Source organism: Lepisosteus oculatus, chromosome 16, assembly GCF_040954835.1.
Source record: "Lepisosteus oculatus isolate fLepOcu1 chromosome 16, fLepOcu1.hap2, whole genome shotgun sequence".
Lineage (NCBI taxonomy): Eukaryota > Metazoa > Chordata > Actinopteri > Semionotiformes > Lepisosteidae > Lepisosteus > Lepisosteus oculatus.
The window spans coordinates 12,874,840-12,894,223 of NC_090711.1; the positions used below are offsets into that span (position 1 = coordinate 12,874,840).

The window sequence follows — 19,384 nt, forward strand, 5'->3', positions numbered from 1 at the left end:
CTGTATTGTATTTGTTGCTTTATAATAAACGGGTACTGTATAAGACAAAAACAAACATCTATTGAAATCAATCCCTGCCGAAACAACTAAGCTCGTTGGAAGTCGTTTTCTTTGAGAACACTTGAGAACAGAACCCGATTGATTCTTCTGACCGTACACTGAAGTTACCAAGTGTGTATCAATTGTCGACAGTTTCAAGTCCTCATATTTCACAGAGAGTGCGGGTAAAGACGTATTTGTGAAATTTACGGGACCTAATTTAGCAATGATAACGTCAGTAATGTGGTCAGCGACTCCATTAGCAGGTGGAACTGACGCGCTTTCAGCAATAACTAGGGGTGACCCACTGCCAGACTGACAGTGCAGCCAGGGCCGGGAGATCATTGGAGGATCACTGGGGCAGTGTTGAAACCCAGGCAGCACTTTGTTAATGTTCAATCGAGAACGCATTAAGGTTCATGACCGGTTTCTGCTGAACAAACATTTCTGAAGCATCATAACGAGATTAAACACTGATAAACATCACAACCTTGAGAGTTTTTTTTTGTCAAGTGGAGTCAAAGATATTTTCCCCCATTAAATTATTTATTTTAAGTTTGGCTTGTCTGTCAATCAAAGGGGAGTCACTTCACCCAGCTATTAGGTAATGACTGTTGGTAAGAGTAACAGTACCGAGTACCAGGTTATTCTGTAATTGTTTTTGCTTTTATTTTTTCCTCTTCTTTTGCTATTGAAACCTGTATCAGAATGCAAATAGTTAGTAGTGCCTACAAATTGAAGTAGCCATAGTTCATAATTCAGTTTGTATTGCCTCTCCACCTGACTGACTCTCTTTAATCCTCCCCCAGCTGTTCAGAATGAAAGAGACCGAATCAGCACGCGAAGATCCAGCTATGAAGACAGCAGTTTGCCGTCCATCAATGCCCTCATCCAGGCAGAGGTGCTGTCACGACAGGTACCTCATGGGGCACAGGCTCTGAAATACCTGAAGAGCTCGAGGCGTGGCGTCAAACCTGTATGAATTAACCTCTGCCTTTCTTGCTCCTGATTATCATCTGGATTTCCTCAGAATGACAGTGTACTGTATATGGAAGCACATTTAAAACTGACAACAGGAGGCACGTCTTCACAGGAAGAGTTGTGGGATTCAGGAACAAGCTGCCCGGTCATGCTGTTGAAGCCGATACCCTGGCTTGTAAAAAAAAAAAGCCTGGAAAAGACCTTTGGATCAGTTAGCTACTAACTACTAAACGGTCTAGATGGTCTGGGTGGTCTTCTCTCATTTGTAACTTTGCTTATTCTTAATTTTGGTCCAATTTCGATCTGGCGCCAGCAGGTCTAAGCTGTGGGGAGATGGCCAACCCAATTTTTGGAGAACAACAGTCCTACTTCTTCCATATGAGATCTTATTAGGGCCACCAGCACAAGTTTCTAAATTTCTGAAATCCATGGTAGTTTTGCTCTATAAAACTCCAAAACTGAGTCAGTTATGGACTTGGGGGGAAATAATTCCAGAAGGCCTTGCATTTCTCCAGAGCCTTGACTGCAGGGTCCAAGATGCAATGCCATCTTTATAGCTCATCCTTAGTCCTGTTGTCCCAATGTATTTTGATGCAGTTGTTGTGCTTATGAAAACAATTTAAAAGACAAGCCAAACCACAACATGCTTCAGCCCTTACAAGAGCTGGGTGTCAATTGAGACGTTTTATTTCCTGCACTGGCTGTAGCTTTATTTAATTTAAAGAAGTGTCTGTGTCGTGGAGCTGTTTGCAGGACCAGCACATGAATACACGCCCCAGGTGTGCACAGGAGCCACAGGAAAGTACTCTTGTCCAAGGCCGTGTGACGCTCGGTGTCATGGGAAGTGAACTACAGCCTTCCACGTGTGCCTTTCAGATTTCGTCCCCCCTGCCGATACTAAACGGCGATATCCGAACCAAGAAAATTGCCACCATCACAGACGTGTGTGAATCCATGAAACAGCAGCTGTTGGTCCTGGTGGAGTGGGCCAAGTACATCCCAGCCTTTTGTGAACTTCCTTTGGATGACCAGGTGAGTCGAGGGGGAAAGTCACATTTTATTCACATTTAAAACAGTTGTCTCTGCACAAACTGCAATCTCCTTGGTCAAAACTCACAGAATGCAATGAGTGGTCACCAGTACTGCGAAGGAATTCCTCATAAGGCTTTATTTCACTTAATGATGTCCCCAAGCTTTATATGAAAAGCACCTGAGAGATAATATTTTCCTAAGCTTTTTTGCGTAACAGGCCAGGAACCTGAGAGGAACTATCTTTCAGCCAAATCTGTAAACTCGAACCACAGATTTTGTGCTAGGAGTCCTCGACGCTGAATTAAGTCATTTGGGATTAGGGGTGTCTCTGTGGGTCTCTTTTGTAATGTTTTCTTGATTAGTCATATGTTGCATTCCTGATGAAATACTATAGCATCATAAACAGAATTTTCCCCCCTTTTCATTTCAATGAAGGGCAAGCAATACAGCTGTTTGTTCACAAGCTGTAATAATCTTCGCTGAACTGCAATAGAACTTGCACACGTGTTATTAACAGATTGAAAAGGAAACATTTCTTGGTTTTCTCTAATTTGACAATGGCATATTCTAATAACAACTCACCATGATATATTGTTCTGTAGTGTTCAAGTTACTTTTGGACTTATTAATGGAACACCAGAAATGCAATGATGACATTTTTCCCCACATCCAGCCTGTTTTGTTTATTTTGGCAACACAGAAAGTACGTTTCAGTTTATCCAAATGTATATACTTCACAGTCTTCAAAAATGAGAAACAAATCAGCTCAAAGATACCTGTTACAACAAGGAGGTGACCCTTTTTAACTTTATTAAAAGACACAATCGGTCACAAAACACTAAAGTGTTACTTCACTCCCTTGATAAACATAAAACATAAGTCCTGATTTGACCCGATTCAAATTTCACACCAAAGATTTACAAAGAGATGATGGACTGAACTGATGCAAGCTCTACTCTAAATGCACAGGATCAGGCGGCAGTATGCTAACCATGGGAAATCCTGTGTGCAGGTCTTATTTTCATGTTCTTCCAGAGCCATTTTGGTTAATAAATTTTGATTTCCCCAGTTACAATGCAATGAGCTAGTTGGAAGGTTAAAAGCTGTCCCCCAGTCTTCCTGAATCATTAACGTTCATAAAAACAGGACTTCGTAACTGATTTGTAGGCAAGGAATTAATGAGGGAGCAAGTTGATGGATCCACAGACACTCTCCTCGCACGCACACCCCCTGTCACTGTGAGAACAGCTCTGTCTTAATGGTGAAGCCAGTTGTGAAGCTTGCACGACTTCACAAGTCCTGGAGCCAGTGGGATCTCTTTTTCTACTCGTGTGTGTGTGCCAGTCAGAGAGCTGTGGTGAACACGAAGCCGTGAATCGTGAATCATAAACACACATTTTGGTTCAAGTTAAAAAAGCAGTCTCAGAGTAAGGCATCCATAATGACTCTTTAGACAACGCTGAACATGCATGTAGTGCAGTATATATACACATTATTCCAAAGGACTGGGACTGAAACTCAAATAATGTCCCTCTGATATTGATTGGGATTTGCTTTTTCGTTGTAATACAAAGGGTCAGTAGAACACAGGATGCAATTTCACCCCTATATTCTGCCTTGTCCAACACGGCACCCCCACCCCCCTTGCCTGGATGTTGGTTAAAATATAAACGGCAGCTTGGCTAAACTCTTTAGGCCAACATGCAGTTGTTTGATTGTTTCTTCCTAAAACAATAAATTGTGATAATGGAATCAACGTAATTCCATGATGCTGCATCTCGTAATGGAAAAATTGTGGCAGTTTTAATGCAGGAAAGGTAAAGGTATAGTTTGCAGCTTTGTCATGCTTTTACCATTCTTTGACTATACTTTGCAGTGGTTCATATCATGGGATAATGTTATTTTTTAACGTGGTACAGTGCCTTTTTTCAGGAGTGGGCTGAGGCCAGGAAGTGAAACGGGTGTTCCCTCTTGCAGGTTGCCTTACTGAGGGCTCACGCTGGAGAGCACCTCCTGCTAGGAGCTGCCAAGCGGTCTATGATGTTCAAAGACCTGCTGCTGTTAGGTAAGGCAAGTCCACCCACCTCCTTCAGGAGGGAGATCACAGAAGGGCTGGGAACATGCACTTTTCTACTGTGCACTTCAGTTCATGCACTTCAAATGCGATAGAGCTATGAAATATGTAGAGAGTGTTTTGGTGTGACTTGTCTTGCTGAGCCAATAGCAGTCTAGCCTTGAAGACAGGATACCCAAAGCCCCCTCTCACGATTGTGAGGAATGAGCTAGGGAGCTGCTGCAGGGGTGTAGATGGGGAGATGGAGTGGCGTAGCTGTAAGAGGGATACTGAATATATACTGTATATATAGGTAAGGGAAATGTACAAGATTTGGATCCAGCCTTCTTCCACTAACTTTTCTGACAAAATCCATAAGTATGTGTTAACCCCACGTCATCTAGTAGCGATCTGAAACTGTGAAATAGCACTGTGTGTTTGTGTGTGTGCATGTAAAATGTAAACCTTTTAACTTGAATTTGAGCCATTTATGGCTTGTTGAGTGTTGAAAGCCCCACCAGTAGAAAACTTCTGACCTCTGAATCTGGGCTTTCTGGTCAAAAGATGTCAGACTGCAGATCCAAGCAGGACACTGGCCAGAGGTCATCTCTCCTAGAGCCAGATATGAATTGTATGGCACTAAAAGAAACAGCTTTCAATGTGTGAATGTGTTTCTGTAGCACGTCTTTTTATTATTTTCACCACACATAAATGCTTTTTTTTAATCAGCTCTTGAGTAACCGTTCTGTGACTGTGTCTCACTCATCATCCTTGAAAAATGTATAAAACTGATCGTTTTATGGGCCTAATAAAACAATATACATGCACAAGATATGAAGCAATAATTTTTAACCTAATAACATCAGAATGGGTCTATTCAACACAAGCACAGAAAGAACTGTCTGGGCTTCTGCCTATAAATATTGTACCTCCTGAGTTACTTTTCTGTCAAAGGCATTTCTTTGAGCACTTTGTTTTTCCACAAAATCAAAACATTCGACCATACACATTTATTCCCTTTCCCATTTATTCTGGGTCTCTGACATTCGAAAAGGGCAGCAAGGAAGCCTGTCGTACAGAAAGCCAGTCGATTCCAATAGTCACAGGTGCGAGTGATGATGTGGATTGATTAATTTATTTATTACTGCATCTGCCCTAGAGATAGAAAGACTTCTTAAGATTAATAAGCCCTGTAAAGTTTGTGTGATTTTATTGCATCGAGTGTTGTCATCTTGACATTAGCCCTACTAAATTTTGATTTGTTTCCTTTTTGTCGTTAAGGTAATGACCACATTATCCCTCGGAACTGCCCAGAGCTGGAAGTGAGCCGTGTAGCTGTGAGGATTTTAGATGAACTGGTACTGCCTTTCCAGGAACTTCAGATAGACGACAATGAATATGCCTGCTTGAAAGCCATTGTGTTCTTCGACCCAGGTACTGACTGGCCAGCGACATTTGAAAACCGTTTTGCCCAGATGACTAGTGTTAGTGGGTGGCATGGTGGCGTAGTGGTTAGTGTCTGTGTGCAGTTTGTATGTTCTTCCTGTGTTTGCAAGGGTTTCCTCTGGGTTATCAGGTTTCCTCCCACAGTCCAAAAACAGATTGGCAAGTTAATTGGCTTCTGGGAAAATTGGCCCTGATGTGAGTGTGTGTGTCCTGCTGTGGACTGGGGTCCTCTCCGGGGTGTATTCTGCCTTCTCCCAGTTGCTTGCTGCAATCCTGAATTTGACGAAGCAGTTAGAAAAGGGATGGATGGAGCAGTGATAGTGTTTAGGCTTAATTAAGTATATTCTTAATTAGAGGTCTTCCAAACACGCATTAAGAGAGAGTTGCAAAGCTATTCGATTTGATGAAGTCATATGTAAGGATTTCCCTAAAGCATGAGTCTCCTTCTCCCAATCCTTTTTGTCTCGTAGGTCAACTTTATTAACACTAGGAACACTTATAAGTTATTGATCAATTAAGTTCTTTGTTCAGCTAATGGAAATTTGGTCCTTGAGAGTCACTCAATCAGCTGTGAAATTGATCAGTTATATTGGACTTTAGTATAACTCTTTAAAAATTAATGTTACCTGTAAAACATTGAATAGGGACTCTACAGAAGCAAGATTGGTTTAAACCCTTTGGCTCAAGAGACAATGCTGACATACTATAAGTATAGAAGAAAGTTGTTAACATTTTAAACCAAAAGTCAAAGAAGATTTCACTTTGAAATCAGCACTTCAGCTAATTTCAGACAACGTGAGATATCTGCATACAGACTGACTGTGTAGTGAAACAGGATCCATATTTTTCACATAAAACTCTTCCACTTGCCTACAGTATAAACTTACAAGCATGAGACAGAACTAAAGAACCCCCATCTTTCACGTCTCGCAGTACCACAGGCACTTGCAAGTGGGATCCTTGATTTGAATTTCAAACGCATAAAGAAAGCGCTAAGATTATTTCATATTGCGCTCTCCGTTTCTGTAAACGTTGGAGGGTTTAAGATTGCATTGAAACATTGAAAATAAACCCTGGGATGATGTGCGTATCTTGGAGAGGATGCTCCTGAGTCTGGACCCAAGTCTGAGCCAGGCTTCTCCTTGTCCCAGATGCCAAAGGCCTGAGTGACCCCAGCAAGATCAAGCGCATGCGCTACCAGGTGCAGGTCAGCCTGGAGGACTACATCAACGACCGGCAGTACGACTCGCGCGGCCGGTTCGGCGAGCTGCTCCTGCTGCTGCCCACCCTGCAGAGCATCACCTGGCAGATGATCGAGCAGATCCAGTTCGTCAAGCTCTTCGGGATGGCCAAGATAGACAATCTGCTGCAGGAGATGCTGCTGGGAGGTAGGCGAGTGCTCGGGGCCTGGGGGGAGTCGGTGGGGCAACACTCGTGTGACTGGGGACACTTGAAGCACTGAGCAACACCAGCCCCTGCTGCAGGGGGGATACTTGCAGGCTTGTGGCGTGCTGTTTCTGCCCTATGCTTGGCATCAAATCCCTTCCTGGCTCACAGGAAGTAGAATGGGTAGAGAACGAATGGTTCCCAGGATGCATAGAACATGTGCAGCTCTGCCTCTCCCAGAGTTTGGAGCCCCCCTGGATCCAAGCCTCACAGTGCCTCCCCAGGCAGCAGAGAGCTCTTCTGTGGGTCTTCTTAAACACGATCCAGTTTTTCTAGGGGATTGCATCATCCTGTAGTGGGCTCAGAGATTCCTGTTACAGGATATAGTGGTGATTCAAGCAGCCATATCGCCCTGCAGCTCACAACTGGCAACCCACTGAAGCTCAGCAGATGTGAGCCTGGTCAGTACCTGGAGGGGAGACCTCCTGGGAAAAACTAAGGTTGCTGCTGGAGGGGGTGCTAGTGGGGCCAGCAGGGGGTGCTCACCCTGCGGTCTGTGTGGGTCCTAATGCCCCATTATAGTGATGGGACACTATACTGTTGCAATGCTCTGTGGAAAGTGAAGGGCTTGACAAGGCACAGAAAGGCATCATGGCCATCCTCTGCAACCAAGGAAGTCTCCAGTCATGAGGACTACTCGTACTGCTGAACCCAGGCTTCTGAGGTCGAGGGAGTGGGAGAGCCGTTGCACTGGGGCTCCCCTGCACAGGTTTCTTCGTACAGCTCATCTTCCAAACAGATGAGCTGCACAAAGTACAACCGCCATCGTCGGACACAACCCATCAGTGATGATTCAGCATGAGAAATCACTGCCTGTTTCAGTGTGCTGTTCAAGCTCTGTAGTGGGGAAACTATCTTATTTTCTCTCCGTGAAGAGATGAGAAACTGGGATTTTGAATGGAGGGCTGAGAGACACTTCATCAAGATAACATCTCAAAGTAGTTCTTCGTTTGTGAGAGCAAACAGAAATGAATTGTGGTCTCAGCAGAAGTCTGAGGCCCGTCTCTAAACATCAGTGTGTCCATGTGCTTGTATGGAGAAGGCCACAGGCTGGGCCTGCTTTACACTGTGAGCCGCCCTAGAAGCAGAGGGCGTCCGGTTAATGAATGGGCTTAAACAAATGAAAGAGTTCACTGGCTGAGTGCTTTGGCAGGTCAGGCTTTTTTAACGTCAGGTCAAAGCCTTGATCCAACCCACTGAAAGCCAGTGCTGTTCAGAGGGATTTGAGAACAGTCTAAACACCTTTGCAGTGGCCTTCACCTAGTTCATTCTAGGGGTTGCCATATCTCAGACCCCGTGATAACAGTAGTGTGTGCTTGAGAGTGTCACGTGTAATGTATGATTCATGCACACTTCTTGTGCGCCCATCTAACGTAACTGCACTGATCTCTCCGGGATAAACTGCAATCTGTGATTAAACCTAATAAACTTGACTGTGCCACTCTGGCAAAACCTCTAGATGAGACAAACACTCTGTGTGTTATATCCGAAGATAATATAATGACATTCAATATCAATATTTAAAAATCTTCTAGTACTCCAACCAGAACCCAGATATACCCATTATTATATAAAGAGGAAACTGCTGATTTAAATTGGGATAAATAAATAAGTCTAATGGTAAATGAGCATTTTCTAGAACATCTACTGAATTCAGACCTTCATGTACAGTCTAGGAATGGTGTGATAAGTCTGAAAATGTCAGACTTTTTTGGCAAAAAGTATTTCACTTCTTAAAAATACTTCCATGTTTTTCCCAATGAACCAAAAAAATGAGAAGACATAAAACATAAGCCGATGACATAAGTTGTGACTGCAAAGCTGTTAAAGGGGCATATTGAATGTTGCTTCTAAAGGCTTCTATTTCGTTATGCGGGCACAGTGTCTTGTTTTCAATCTATGGGCAGTGGCTGACGCACAATATTGATTAACGTGACAAACATTATTACACGATGATTGTGTAATTCACTGTACCCTTCCGCTAGAAAGAAAGTGTAGAAAGCAAAACCATTTTTTTTTTACCATTGTGTTTCACAAAGTACATGTCAATGTGATGACTGAAGTCGCTCGTCTCCAGCTACGGTTTGCTGGTCTAGGTAATCATCTGCTGATTTTAAAGCTGGTGTTCCTTTGACCTCAGGTTCTGCAAACGAGGCGCCTCACGCACCCCACACATTGCATCCCCACCTGGTCCAAGAGCACCTCAGCAACAATGTCATCGTGGCCAGCAACATGCCAACTCCCATTCACAACGGCCAGATCTGTAAGTGCCTCCAGCAAGCCTAACATGGGGGGAGGGGGGAGATCTTCTGGGCACCTGTAACTTTCCTTAAAAACAGATCTGCTTACAGATACGGATTCGCTCAATATGAACACGAGCATGGAGTGCTGATGGAGTCCTGAAATACTGACCGTCTTTCTGCTTTGGGAAGATTCACTGGGCTTATTTTGTCAAAGCCAAAATGCTGCTATTCTTAACCTTGGGAAGAGCCTTTTGAAATCGAACTAGTGGCCAAATGTGGGTTGCGCATTTCAGTCAGATGACTTTGCAATGTTTTTTGAGTCGAGATGAATGCGAATTCATAGCGGCTGGACGATGCCAGAAATCGGTAGGAAAACAACGCGAGACGGACTGCATTTAAAGTTATCTTTGGACTTTACAGATCTTTTGCTCTTGCAGATCTGTAAAGTATCAGCGACCATTCTAGCCACTGTAAGTGCTTGGATGGTAATGTACTGTATGTGAATCTGTAATATGTTATGGACCCAGTTTTGTGGGCTTTTTGAATAGATTGGGACTTGACATGGAGGCTCGTGCAAAACAATGAGGTTTATACCAAGGGGCATGGAGGCGTAGTGGGCACAGTAGGTAATGCCACTGCGATTTCAGGGAACCCATTGTAGTGCAGTTTCCCATTCGGAAATTAGCATTTCCTTCTGCGTACTCTAACCTGCCTCTTTCTTGCCTTCTCCCTGTAGCTACTCCAGAAACTCCACTTCCTTCTCCGCCTGCTGGGTCCAGCTCGGATCAGTACAAACTGGCCCAGGGGGTCATAGCCACCGTATCCAAACAGCCCACCTCCATTCCTCAGCCCACCATAACCAAGCAAGAGGCGATCTGATGAGCAGAGAGTGAAGGGGGGAGGGGGAATGGGACAGCTCCCCATTCATGAAATGAATAGCAAACCTTTTTTTCTAACGGAGGCACAGCAGAAAGCTGTATAAATAATTTATGGCATAGATATATATTGTACAGAGCTTGGGGTAAGAAAATAAAAGAGTATTTATGTGTTTGTTCTGCAAAGGTAGTATGTAAGATGTTAACAGCTACAAAGGCCAGACTTGGAAGTCTATTAGATTTTTTTTTTCTTTTACTAAACACCCAAATCATCGCAAACCTCCGAGTGTACATGTAGGAATTAAGGAGACAACAGCTGCGAGTTTTTTTTTTCAAAAATGTTTTGCTTGCTACTGGTCTGGGCAAGATTCAGCTGAACGCAGGTGGAAGTTAAAATGGAAGGGGTGTAGGGCAAAGAGCTCTTTGTAGGTTTAAACTTTTCAGTTTTATTTACTTAGTCGGTAACTGTTTGCTAAATATAAACTCAGGAGTAAAACATAGAACTGAATGTCATACAACTAGGCAAGTTTACCTTGGCTACAAACCTGCTCTCTTGAATACAGTATAGTATACAATTGATGCCGTACATTTCTACGGTGAATGTGGTAATACTTTTTAGGCCAATTCAGACGTTTGTTTATTCTTCCCGCAGTCGTGAGATGAGTTTGAACTAATGCGTCTTCATACTAAACCAATGTTACTGCAGATGTGTGTGATGGACATCATAACCTTGTTTGAACCTTTAATTTAAAGGAGTTAATGGTTTAATTGACTAAACATCCAAAATGCTTCTTTATTTCGTTTTCCATAAGCTGTTTGTCTGTTGTGAGACAAAATGTGAATTCTGAGAAAAGAGATTTGCACCTTTGCAATTCGTTGTTTTTAAACAAATACTTTTCTTTTAAACATCAGTTTGGTAAATAATACATATTTACCATAGACAAATACATTGTATTATATTCTACTGTTGGAGAATTGCCTATTTTGTTTTGTTTTATTTTTTTTTTCCGGTGCTGTTTACTTTCATTGTTGTATTAAGGATGTTGTTTTCTTTTGGGTTCTGGCAGACGCACACAAAAAGAAATATTTCAGTTTGGAAGAGTAGCTGTTTTTGTTGTGAGTTGAAGTTCCTGTTTTTGAATCACTTTGGTGAATACCTAAACCAGCATCTGTTGGGATTCTGAAAAATAACCTGCATCTGTTGCTCACATTACACTCTTTCATTTGGCCCAGAGCTGTAACTGCCAGGAATATTATACCAGTAACGAAACCTTGAAGATTCAGTCCCTGTTCTGACATACGCCATGTGACTTCCAATGCAACTAACACTAACAGAACACAGAATACTGAGAGGGGTGGAGCTAGGACAACAACTATTATCCATTTGGAATAGGGGATATGTAGATGTTTCACAGAAAATCTATCCTCTCTACAGTCCTAGAGAATGTAATTAATTGATATCAGGGTAATCATTGTTCCTCCAAAATTAAATCAAAAGCATTAATTCCTGCTTGTAGTTATGTAAAGGATGGACATTTAAATGTGTAATTGACAATTCTGTGTTTGTACGTAGAGTGCTTTACTTTCTGCATCTTTTGTATTTGCTGTATTGTTAATGGAAAGTGCCTTAGACGGAAACAGAGCACTGCCTTCACAGGGAGGAGTGGTGGTGTTTTAACTTCCAATGAATTAAATGTCAATTTGTTTTTTATTTGCCTCTGCCTCTGGTTTTTATTTCAATTCAAGCTGTATTGTCCCCTTGGGGAATTATATTTTACGGCACAGTCAAACACAACACAATGACAAATACGCATCTCCAATAGGGAAGAGAATACAGTAGTGTTACAGGAGAAAAGAAACGAGAGACAAAGTAGTTGCTTTTGAATGAAAGATTTCCTGAGCCTGTTGGTTTTACACCTGGGAGCACAGAGGCCTCTCCCAGATGGGAAAAAAGTGAATTTGCAATGAAGGGGCTGAGACACACACACTCCCTGATGCTTTTGGCTATCTATTTCATTGTTTTGCTGGTGTCCCACTGAACAAAACATGTATATTCCACCCCCCCCAAAAAAAAGTAAAAACTCAATACTTATGGCAGTGCATTCCAAGCTGGTGTGTGTGTAAGCTGACATTATGTTTTAGGAACATTCAAGAACTTTAAGGAAATTAACATAAGGATTCTCAATTCCCCAATTTTAGAAGATGGACATGTTTTATTCATTTCTGGCAAGTGTTTGGAGGTTGTAGCCAAGTGCAAAAGAAGGATTTCGGAGACTCGGAACAGCGTGTTCAGAAACGGGAATATAACCGTGCCGAAATGTCCACCTGGCCTGAGTCCTCCATGATGGCAGATGTTCGTGTGCTTTTGGAGGCTTCAGCCCCTTATCTTCTCCACAGAGTTTTGTGCAACCACTGTTTGCTGTGTCAATATTGGGTGTCCAGCAAAGTCTAAGATATTCTGTAAGCAGTTTAACCCCAAGAAGCACAATTAACCCCAACAAAGCAGTATGTAGCAGACTGTGCACCATTTGCTTAAAAAGAAAATCAGAAAATACCTCTTATCCTTTATCTTATGCACCGTTTTATTTTTGCTGACATGGCACTCACAGGCTGGTTAGCGTTGCTGCTTTGCAGAGCTCGAGCCCTGGGTTCAGTTTTTGACCTGGGGTGCTAACTGCAAGGAGTCAGGATTTTACCCCTATGTAGTGCTTTTCTGGACACTTCACTCAAAGCACTTTATAGCTAATGGGGATCCCCTCCACCACCACCAGTGTGTAGCCCCACCTGGATGATGCACAAGTACGCTCACCACACACCAGCTCTCAGTGGGGAGGAGAACAGAGTGATGAAGACAGTTCAGAGATGGGGATTATTAACAGGCCATGATTGGTAAAGGCCAATGGGAAATTTGGCCAGGACCCTGGGGTAACACCCCTACTCTTTTTAAGAAACGCCCTGGGATTTCTTATGATCACAGAGAGTCAGGACCTCAGTTTTACATCGCATACGAAGGAAGGTGCCTTTTTTACAGTATAGTGTCCCCGTCATTATACTGGGGCATTAGGACCCACATGGGCTGCAGGGTGAGCGCCCCCTGCTGGCCCCACTAACAACTCTTCCAGCAGCAACCTTAGTTTTTCCCAGGAGGTCTCCCATCCAGGTACTGACCAGACTCACACCTGCTGAGCTTCAGTGGGCTGCCAGTGGTAAGTTGCAGGGTGATATGGCTGGCATGCATGTCCTCTGATGTTCATGTGGGTTTCCTCTGGGTGCTCCAGGTTCCTCCAAAAATCCAAAGACACATTGATTGGAAAAAACTGGAACTTCTGGAAAAACTGGCCCTGGTGAGTACTGTACGTGTGAGTGTGTGTTTGTGTGTGCCCTGCAATGGACTGGTGTCCTGTCCAGGGTGTATCCTTGCTTGTACCTGTTGCTTTCTGGGATAGATTCCAGCTCCCATGTGGCCCTGTACTGTTTAAAGATGAACGGATACTTGCCAGTGTTATTCCTTAAAACTGGAAGGCTGGCTGGAGATCGTAAATTTTTAAACTCCACCTTAAAACGTAAACTAAATTAATCTGTTAGCAGCATAATAAAACTGCTGAAACACACAAGATCTATGTTTTTCCCTTTAAACCCCTTGATCCCTTAATGAGTTGCATAGGTTGGTACTGCCATTAAGTGTCCCCAGATGTGATGAGATTTTGATTTCGCACTTGACCTGTTGTTGTTTGGATGTTTTACATTTACAGCAGTGGAAGGTGCTCCAAAGGTAGTTGGGACAATGTGGTGTTAAAGAGCTTAACACACTTTGCTAGCAGAACATAGGCCCCTCTTTAGGTTCATAGTATCCCAGGTACTTTGGTGTGCTATATTTTGTGGAGTGTCAAAAAAATCTGTTTAATCAATAATAGGTTTTAAAAAAATGGTGGCATTTGTATAAAGCCAACATTCTGAAGGTTTAAAATGAACAGCTTTCACAAAAGACACAGCAGACTAGGGAAGACAACATTAACAGATCTCACCTGGAACTTCTGTTTTTGCCTTTTCTTTTAGATAGACTTTTTCCGAATTGTGTACTCCCAGAAAGGTCTCTGACCAGGGATCAGGCATCAGAAAACTGCTGTTAAAGGTTACTTTTCTGTATGATCAGGGCTTGTACAGAAGAGTTACTGAAAAGCTGGATTTTCAAACAACAGTCAGCTCTTTTCTTGCTCAAATCACATTTCGTTGTTCACTTATGGTTAATATTATAATTTGTTTATATATACAGTATATATGTATTGCACACAAATGGCTATTCTCCAGAACAGGTTATCCATTGAGTCCTCTTCCATTCATTTTCACGTGTCCTGACCTTGAAGTTGGAAAGTTAATGGAAGATAAAAATACTGACATTCTATTTCCTTTCTTGGCTCTGCATGTGAATTAAATTTCTGGAGTTTCTTAGGAAGGGTTCAGGAAAACCAGATTTCAAGACTCCCAGCAATGATCACTATGTTAAAGCATTTCAGTGTCTGCAAGCATTTACCATTTAGTGTGAGCACAGCTGGGTTATACAGACAGCCATGGGATACTGGTAAATATTTCAAATACTTTTAGAGCTCCACCTTTGTTATCTGACAAAAGCCCTGCAAGCTTTACATTCTGCCTCTGAGCTCTAGAGCAGTCTAGTCTTATCCGAAGTCTCATACAATGTCCTATGTTAGGGCTTAGAATAACAGACATCCCAATGTCTTTACCCCCCTGGGACTGTAAGAAACCATTTTGATTTTGTATTATTCTGTTGTATTCTTTACAAATCCCAATGGCGTGAGGGTTAGAGGTCAAGGGGATACACAGTGACACAGGGAGAAAGGGGGCTCCAAGACTTTTGCGACATCATATGTTTGTAGAAGGATTGACCCCAATATGTTCAGTCCCTTTTTTCTCAGGGCAGATTGTGACAATTATCTTCTAGGAACAAAAGACTTCAGGAGGAAATATGAAAATGTGATGGGAGTACCGAATTCCATCCTTGCCAAATTCTCTCCTTTATTCCTTCGGAAGGAGAAGAACAACATGCTGTGGAGGGAAACCTATGTTTCTGAAAGTACAATATGTAGTCTTGATCATCCAAGACTTGTTGGGATCTTTAGCAGTTAACGAAGATCAGCCTCTTCCTTGATTTATAACCATACTGTATATACTTCCATTATGTTTTTTTTTTCCATTTCTAGGCACAAGCCAACTTTACTTTGCATAGTTCCAAGACCTTTGAAAAAGAAGTGCACTCTGTAATAAAAACTGGGACAAATGGCAAAAAAAAACAGATATGCATGGCTTGCCTTTTAATTCCTTTTACACCTCGTGGTTAAGCATAGTAAGGTTTGGTAGTACAGTATGTTTTTACTGTCATCGGGATGTTCTGTTAAATCTAACTCTTTGTAATGGATCTGTATGCCAGTGTCTTAAACATTTGTATGTGAAGTACAGGAACCCTCAAGCACGACGGAATTAACACACTGTCTTAAATTCCAAGCTCGGATCAGACTATAAAAGAATGGCTGAGTAAAAAGAGGATCATAAAAGTTTAGAAGACTACGTGGCACTGCTTTGTCAGGAATTTTTTTAATGCTAGGGTGTACAATGTAGGCTGATAAAACATGCCATAAAATAATTAAAAGTCTGGTACAGTAGGAGCAAGCACCAAAGTCTTGACATTTACTGCATTTGAGGATGTGTTTTTTTTACTATTTGTTTTAATAAACTTTTAAACAAGTTAAGTAAACAAAATCACAAAATGTTTTTAGAACAGATTCCAAAATACAGCACATGCTGTATGAACCTCATTGACTGAGCTTTGTAGATGGATGATTCCTTGAAGCTGGGCTATATTCCAATACTTTGAACTCTATTCCTGATTTACAGATACCGATAGCAGGCCATCAGATTACTTTAAACTCTCTAATTATAAATAATATAATAGATCACTGAGGTTTGATATTTTTTGCAAATGCTTTCCTTCTTTTCTGAAATTGCTGCTGTACAAAAGCCTGAGGTGTTTCAGACACAATCAGGGAATAGAATATATGTTATGATTAGGAACACCATCAATTTAATCTCCAAAAGTGTTTTCTCATATTGTAACAACCTTCTGTTTTATGAATACAGTTTATTTTGGGTGAAAAGGCAATAAGGTTGACATTTAGCAATCTTTTGTTCAGAAATGTCAAAAATGTCACTGAATGTAACCTATACATGAACAGCCTATGAAGTGGGGAACAGCACGAAGTGTTGTAGTAACCAATACATCTTATTTACTAATTGAATATGATTAATTCCTTGTCAGGAGTTTCTCCTCATTAAAATAATTTGTCGCCCTCACGGCGCTAAAACCTACAGTAAAAGGCCACTGGTTTATTGAGCTCAATAAGGACAGTAATGTCCGCTGGGTCTGCCCCACAGAACAGACAAACTACAAGGATTTCCCAGCTCTTATATACAGTACACAAGCTCAGAAAGAAGTTTCTTCACACTTTGAATGTTTGTCTAGTTTTATGATCTGTTTGTGAGTGTTTGTCCTGTACTTCCTCATGTGACAAAAGCTAGTTTCACACATTGAGGGTTAGCCATCCCATTAGATGTGATTACTTTAATCCTTAACACCTTGTAGAAGGAAATTAGTTGCTGCAGCTGTTAAAGCCAATCACTTTTATTCGGTCTTACTATAGCCTTCGTCAAAGGCAGAATTAACAGATCCCAGCAATTAATCTAATACCTTCCACAATGTGGTTCAGTAGTATCATTGTAGTGCTGGATATATACAGCAGAGATATAGTTCCTGCTTTAGCCACTTTTTGTACCAGAAAACACAACTATTATTAAAAGTAAAGATAAAACAAAATGGAAAAGCCTCCTGTTAACGCAACTGCATGAAGAATCATTGGGTTAAATAAATGTCTTTTGCATAGCAAAGTATATGAGCATTGAAACCTGAGAATGATACCTATGTTGTGTTCAGGCCTGACTGATAAAAACTGTTGCTCTTGAATTTGATATTCATTGATGCATTCATAAATGTGTAAAGAAACTACAGCAAACGTTATAGTTATAAATGTGATTATAAACATAAAACTACTCCCGTTAGTATAATATTATCCTAGTTATCTCAGAAATGATTTTCTCTACTTAAAGACGGCGACTGGGAGGGAAACTATCGACTGCTGTTACTTCAGGACCACCAGCGGTGGTAGTCAAAAGTTTGTGAGTTCATGTCCCTGGTGGCAGACTGCTGTTATACCCCTGAGTCTTGCTAGTGGTCCGCTGTACACATTGCTTTCAGTACATGAATTAATAATAGTAACCTCTCATTTCGACATTGCAGTTAAAAAACGTGCTAGAGTCCCAAACCTGAACCATAAAACTCTTGCCGAGGGGGTCAGTGTCCATGTTTCCTAAATACTGTACCAATGAAGGTCCCTGAACCGCCTGGCCTTCATTGGCGTTTAGGAAACATGGATGACAGCACAGCCCTGGGTTCAGTTCCTTGGGTGCTGTCAGCATGGACTCTATATGTTCTCCCTGAGTTCAGGAGGGTTTCCTCAAGCAGCCCTGCTTGAGTCCAAAGATACACTGCTTGGTTAAATGGCTTTTAGGGAAATTGGCCCTGGTGTGAATATGTATGTGTTTGTGTTTCTGTGTTCCCTGTCTGAGGTCCCATCCAGGCTGTGTGTGCCTTGTGCCCATTCCTTGCCAGGATAGACTCTGACTCCTCTGCAGCCCTGAACTGGATAAAATGTATGGATGAATAACACCACTCTGCATATTTAAGTGTAACACTCACCACTGCCACCTCAGGTCAGCCCCCCACCATCAGGGCCTCAGACCCAGGCCTCCGACATCACTCAGCAGGGACCCAGCCTCTTGAGCCAAAGGGAAATCTCCCGTCAGCCCGGCAGCTGCGGTCTCTGTTATCCACAGGGAAGGGCGGTGACGTCACCGCGCTGGTAAGCCAGCTCTCGCAAGCAATGGAGGCTGTATGCGTTACATAAGGGTGGAGTTAGTGATCAAATATTTCTCACTCAGAACTGTGAAAAGCATTGGAAAAGGTGTTGCTGCCCATTTTTTCAAAATTAATTCAAACAAGAGTTCAATAAAGAATATTACTCGCAATTTACATAGAACATTAACATCACGTTGCAAATGTATGTATGACACTAAATGCAGTATAAGGCTCTGATTACTGTATATAAAACTGTTCAATGTATCAGACGCTGGTTAACACGCAGCGATGGCCGAGGCCCAGCGATTATTAGAAGTGTAATAATCTATTTGATGTAATGGCGTTGATGTCTTGCAAATGCATTATACAGTACCTGTGTTGATTCCAAAACCTCGCTGCGCCTCCTAGCGACGAAGTTTTATAATTACAGCTTCCCATGAGACTCGCGATCGCAGTAATGCATACACGTCAGTTTTAGTTTATCTAGTAAACGAATGTTATAGAGCTATTTCGACAGAATTGTATTTCTGTAAGGACGTAATGAAACATCCAGATTTTCCCCTAATTCAACTAATTAGGATCATGCTAAATCTTTATCTGACAAAATACTGCACATTAGTCAATTATACGTACTACAGTAAAAAACTTACGTAAATAGTATAATTCCCATTTCTGGTTAAACGCTTCTTCTCCTTCATCTGACCCTCATCGCTTCTACAATAAGGCCACAGCGCTGTTAAAGTTGTTGCAAAAGCTCACTGATTAGGAGATACCAAATTTCTCATTGGCCTTTACCAATCATGGTCTCCTAATAATTTCCATCTCTGAACTGGCTTCATCACTCTGCTCTCCTCCCCACTGAGAGCTGGTGTGTGGTGAGTGTACTGGAGCACTGTGGCTGCCGTCGCATCATCCAGGTGGGGCTGCAGGGGATCCCCATTAGCTGTAAAGGGCTTTGAGTGGAGTGTCCTGAAAAGCGCTATACAGTATAAGTGTAAGCAATTATTGTTATTACAAAGACTGCATTCCGTGCGCCTCTCTATACTATAGTTAATAGTTTAGGTAAAGGACAAAACTGAGAAATAGAACGAAGCAAAGGAATATAAAATATTTTAAAATAAAACTGAGTAAGGAAACAAAGAATTCGAAGCAACAAAACAATAAAGTAAGGTAACAGTTGCGTCATGTTAGGGCACAAACTGAAATACTATTTTAACTAATTTGTCACAGAATTGAAAACAGAGGCCTGTCGCCTTTACAAACACTGAAATCGCTCCCTCCCATG

At 41.9% G+C, this 19,384-nt stretch overlaps 1 protein-coding gene and 1 long non-coding RNA gene across 4 annotated transcripts in view; one reads left to right on the forward strand and one right to left on the reverse strand.

Annotated features, from left to right (window-relative positions):
• The window catches only part of hnf4a (hepatocyte nuclear factor 4, alpha), a 46,940-nt gene extending 35,114 nt beyond the window's left edge, over nucleotides 1-11,826 (forward strand). For all 3 annotated transcript variants that reach the window (XM_069179310.1, XM_069179311.1, XM_069179309.1), the window contains exons 4-10: nucleotides 849-955; nucleotides 1,897-2,052; nucleotides 4,030-4,117; nucleotides 5,387-5,539; nucleotides 6,703-6,939; nucleotides 9,138-9,260; nucleotides 9,977-11,826. In XM_069179310.1, coding sequence (XP_069035411.1) covers nucleotides 849-955; nucleotides 1,897-2,052; nucleotides 4,030-4,117; nucleotides 5,387-5,539; nucleotides 6,703-6,939; nucleotides 9,138-9,260; nucleotides 9,977-10,119 — 1,007 coding nt within the window. In that variant the 3' untranslated portion in view covers nucleotides 10,120-11,826. The remainder of the gene's footprint in view (nucleotides 1-848; nucleotides 956-1,896; nucleotides 2,053-4,029; nucleotides 4,118-5,386; nucleotides 5,540-6,702; nucleotides 6,940-9,137; nucleotides 9,261-9,976) is intronic.
• Nucleotides 11,827-12,673: 847 nt separating this feature from the next.
• Nucleotides 12,674-18,902, reverse strand: LOC138223324 (uncharacterized). Its single transcript, XR_011181751.1, has 3 exons — nucleotides 18,750-18,902; nucleotides 17,941-18,131; nucleotides 12,674-13,397 (listed from the first exon to the last, which is right to left on the reverse strand). It is a non-coding gene; the product is annotated as an uncharacterized lncRNA (long non-coding RNA).
• Nucleotides 18,903-19,384: the final 482 nt, after the last annotated feature.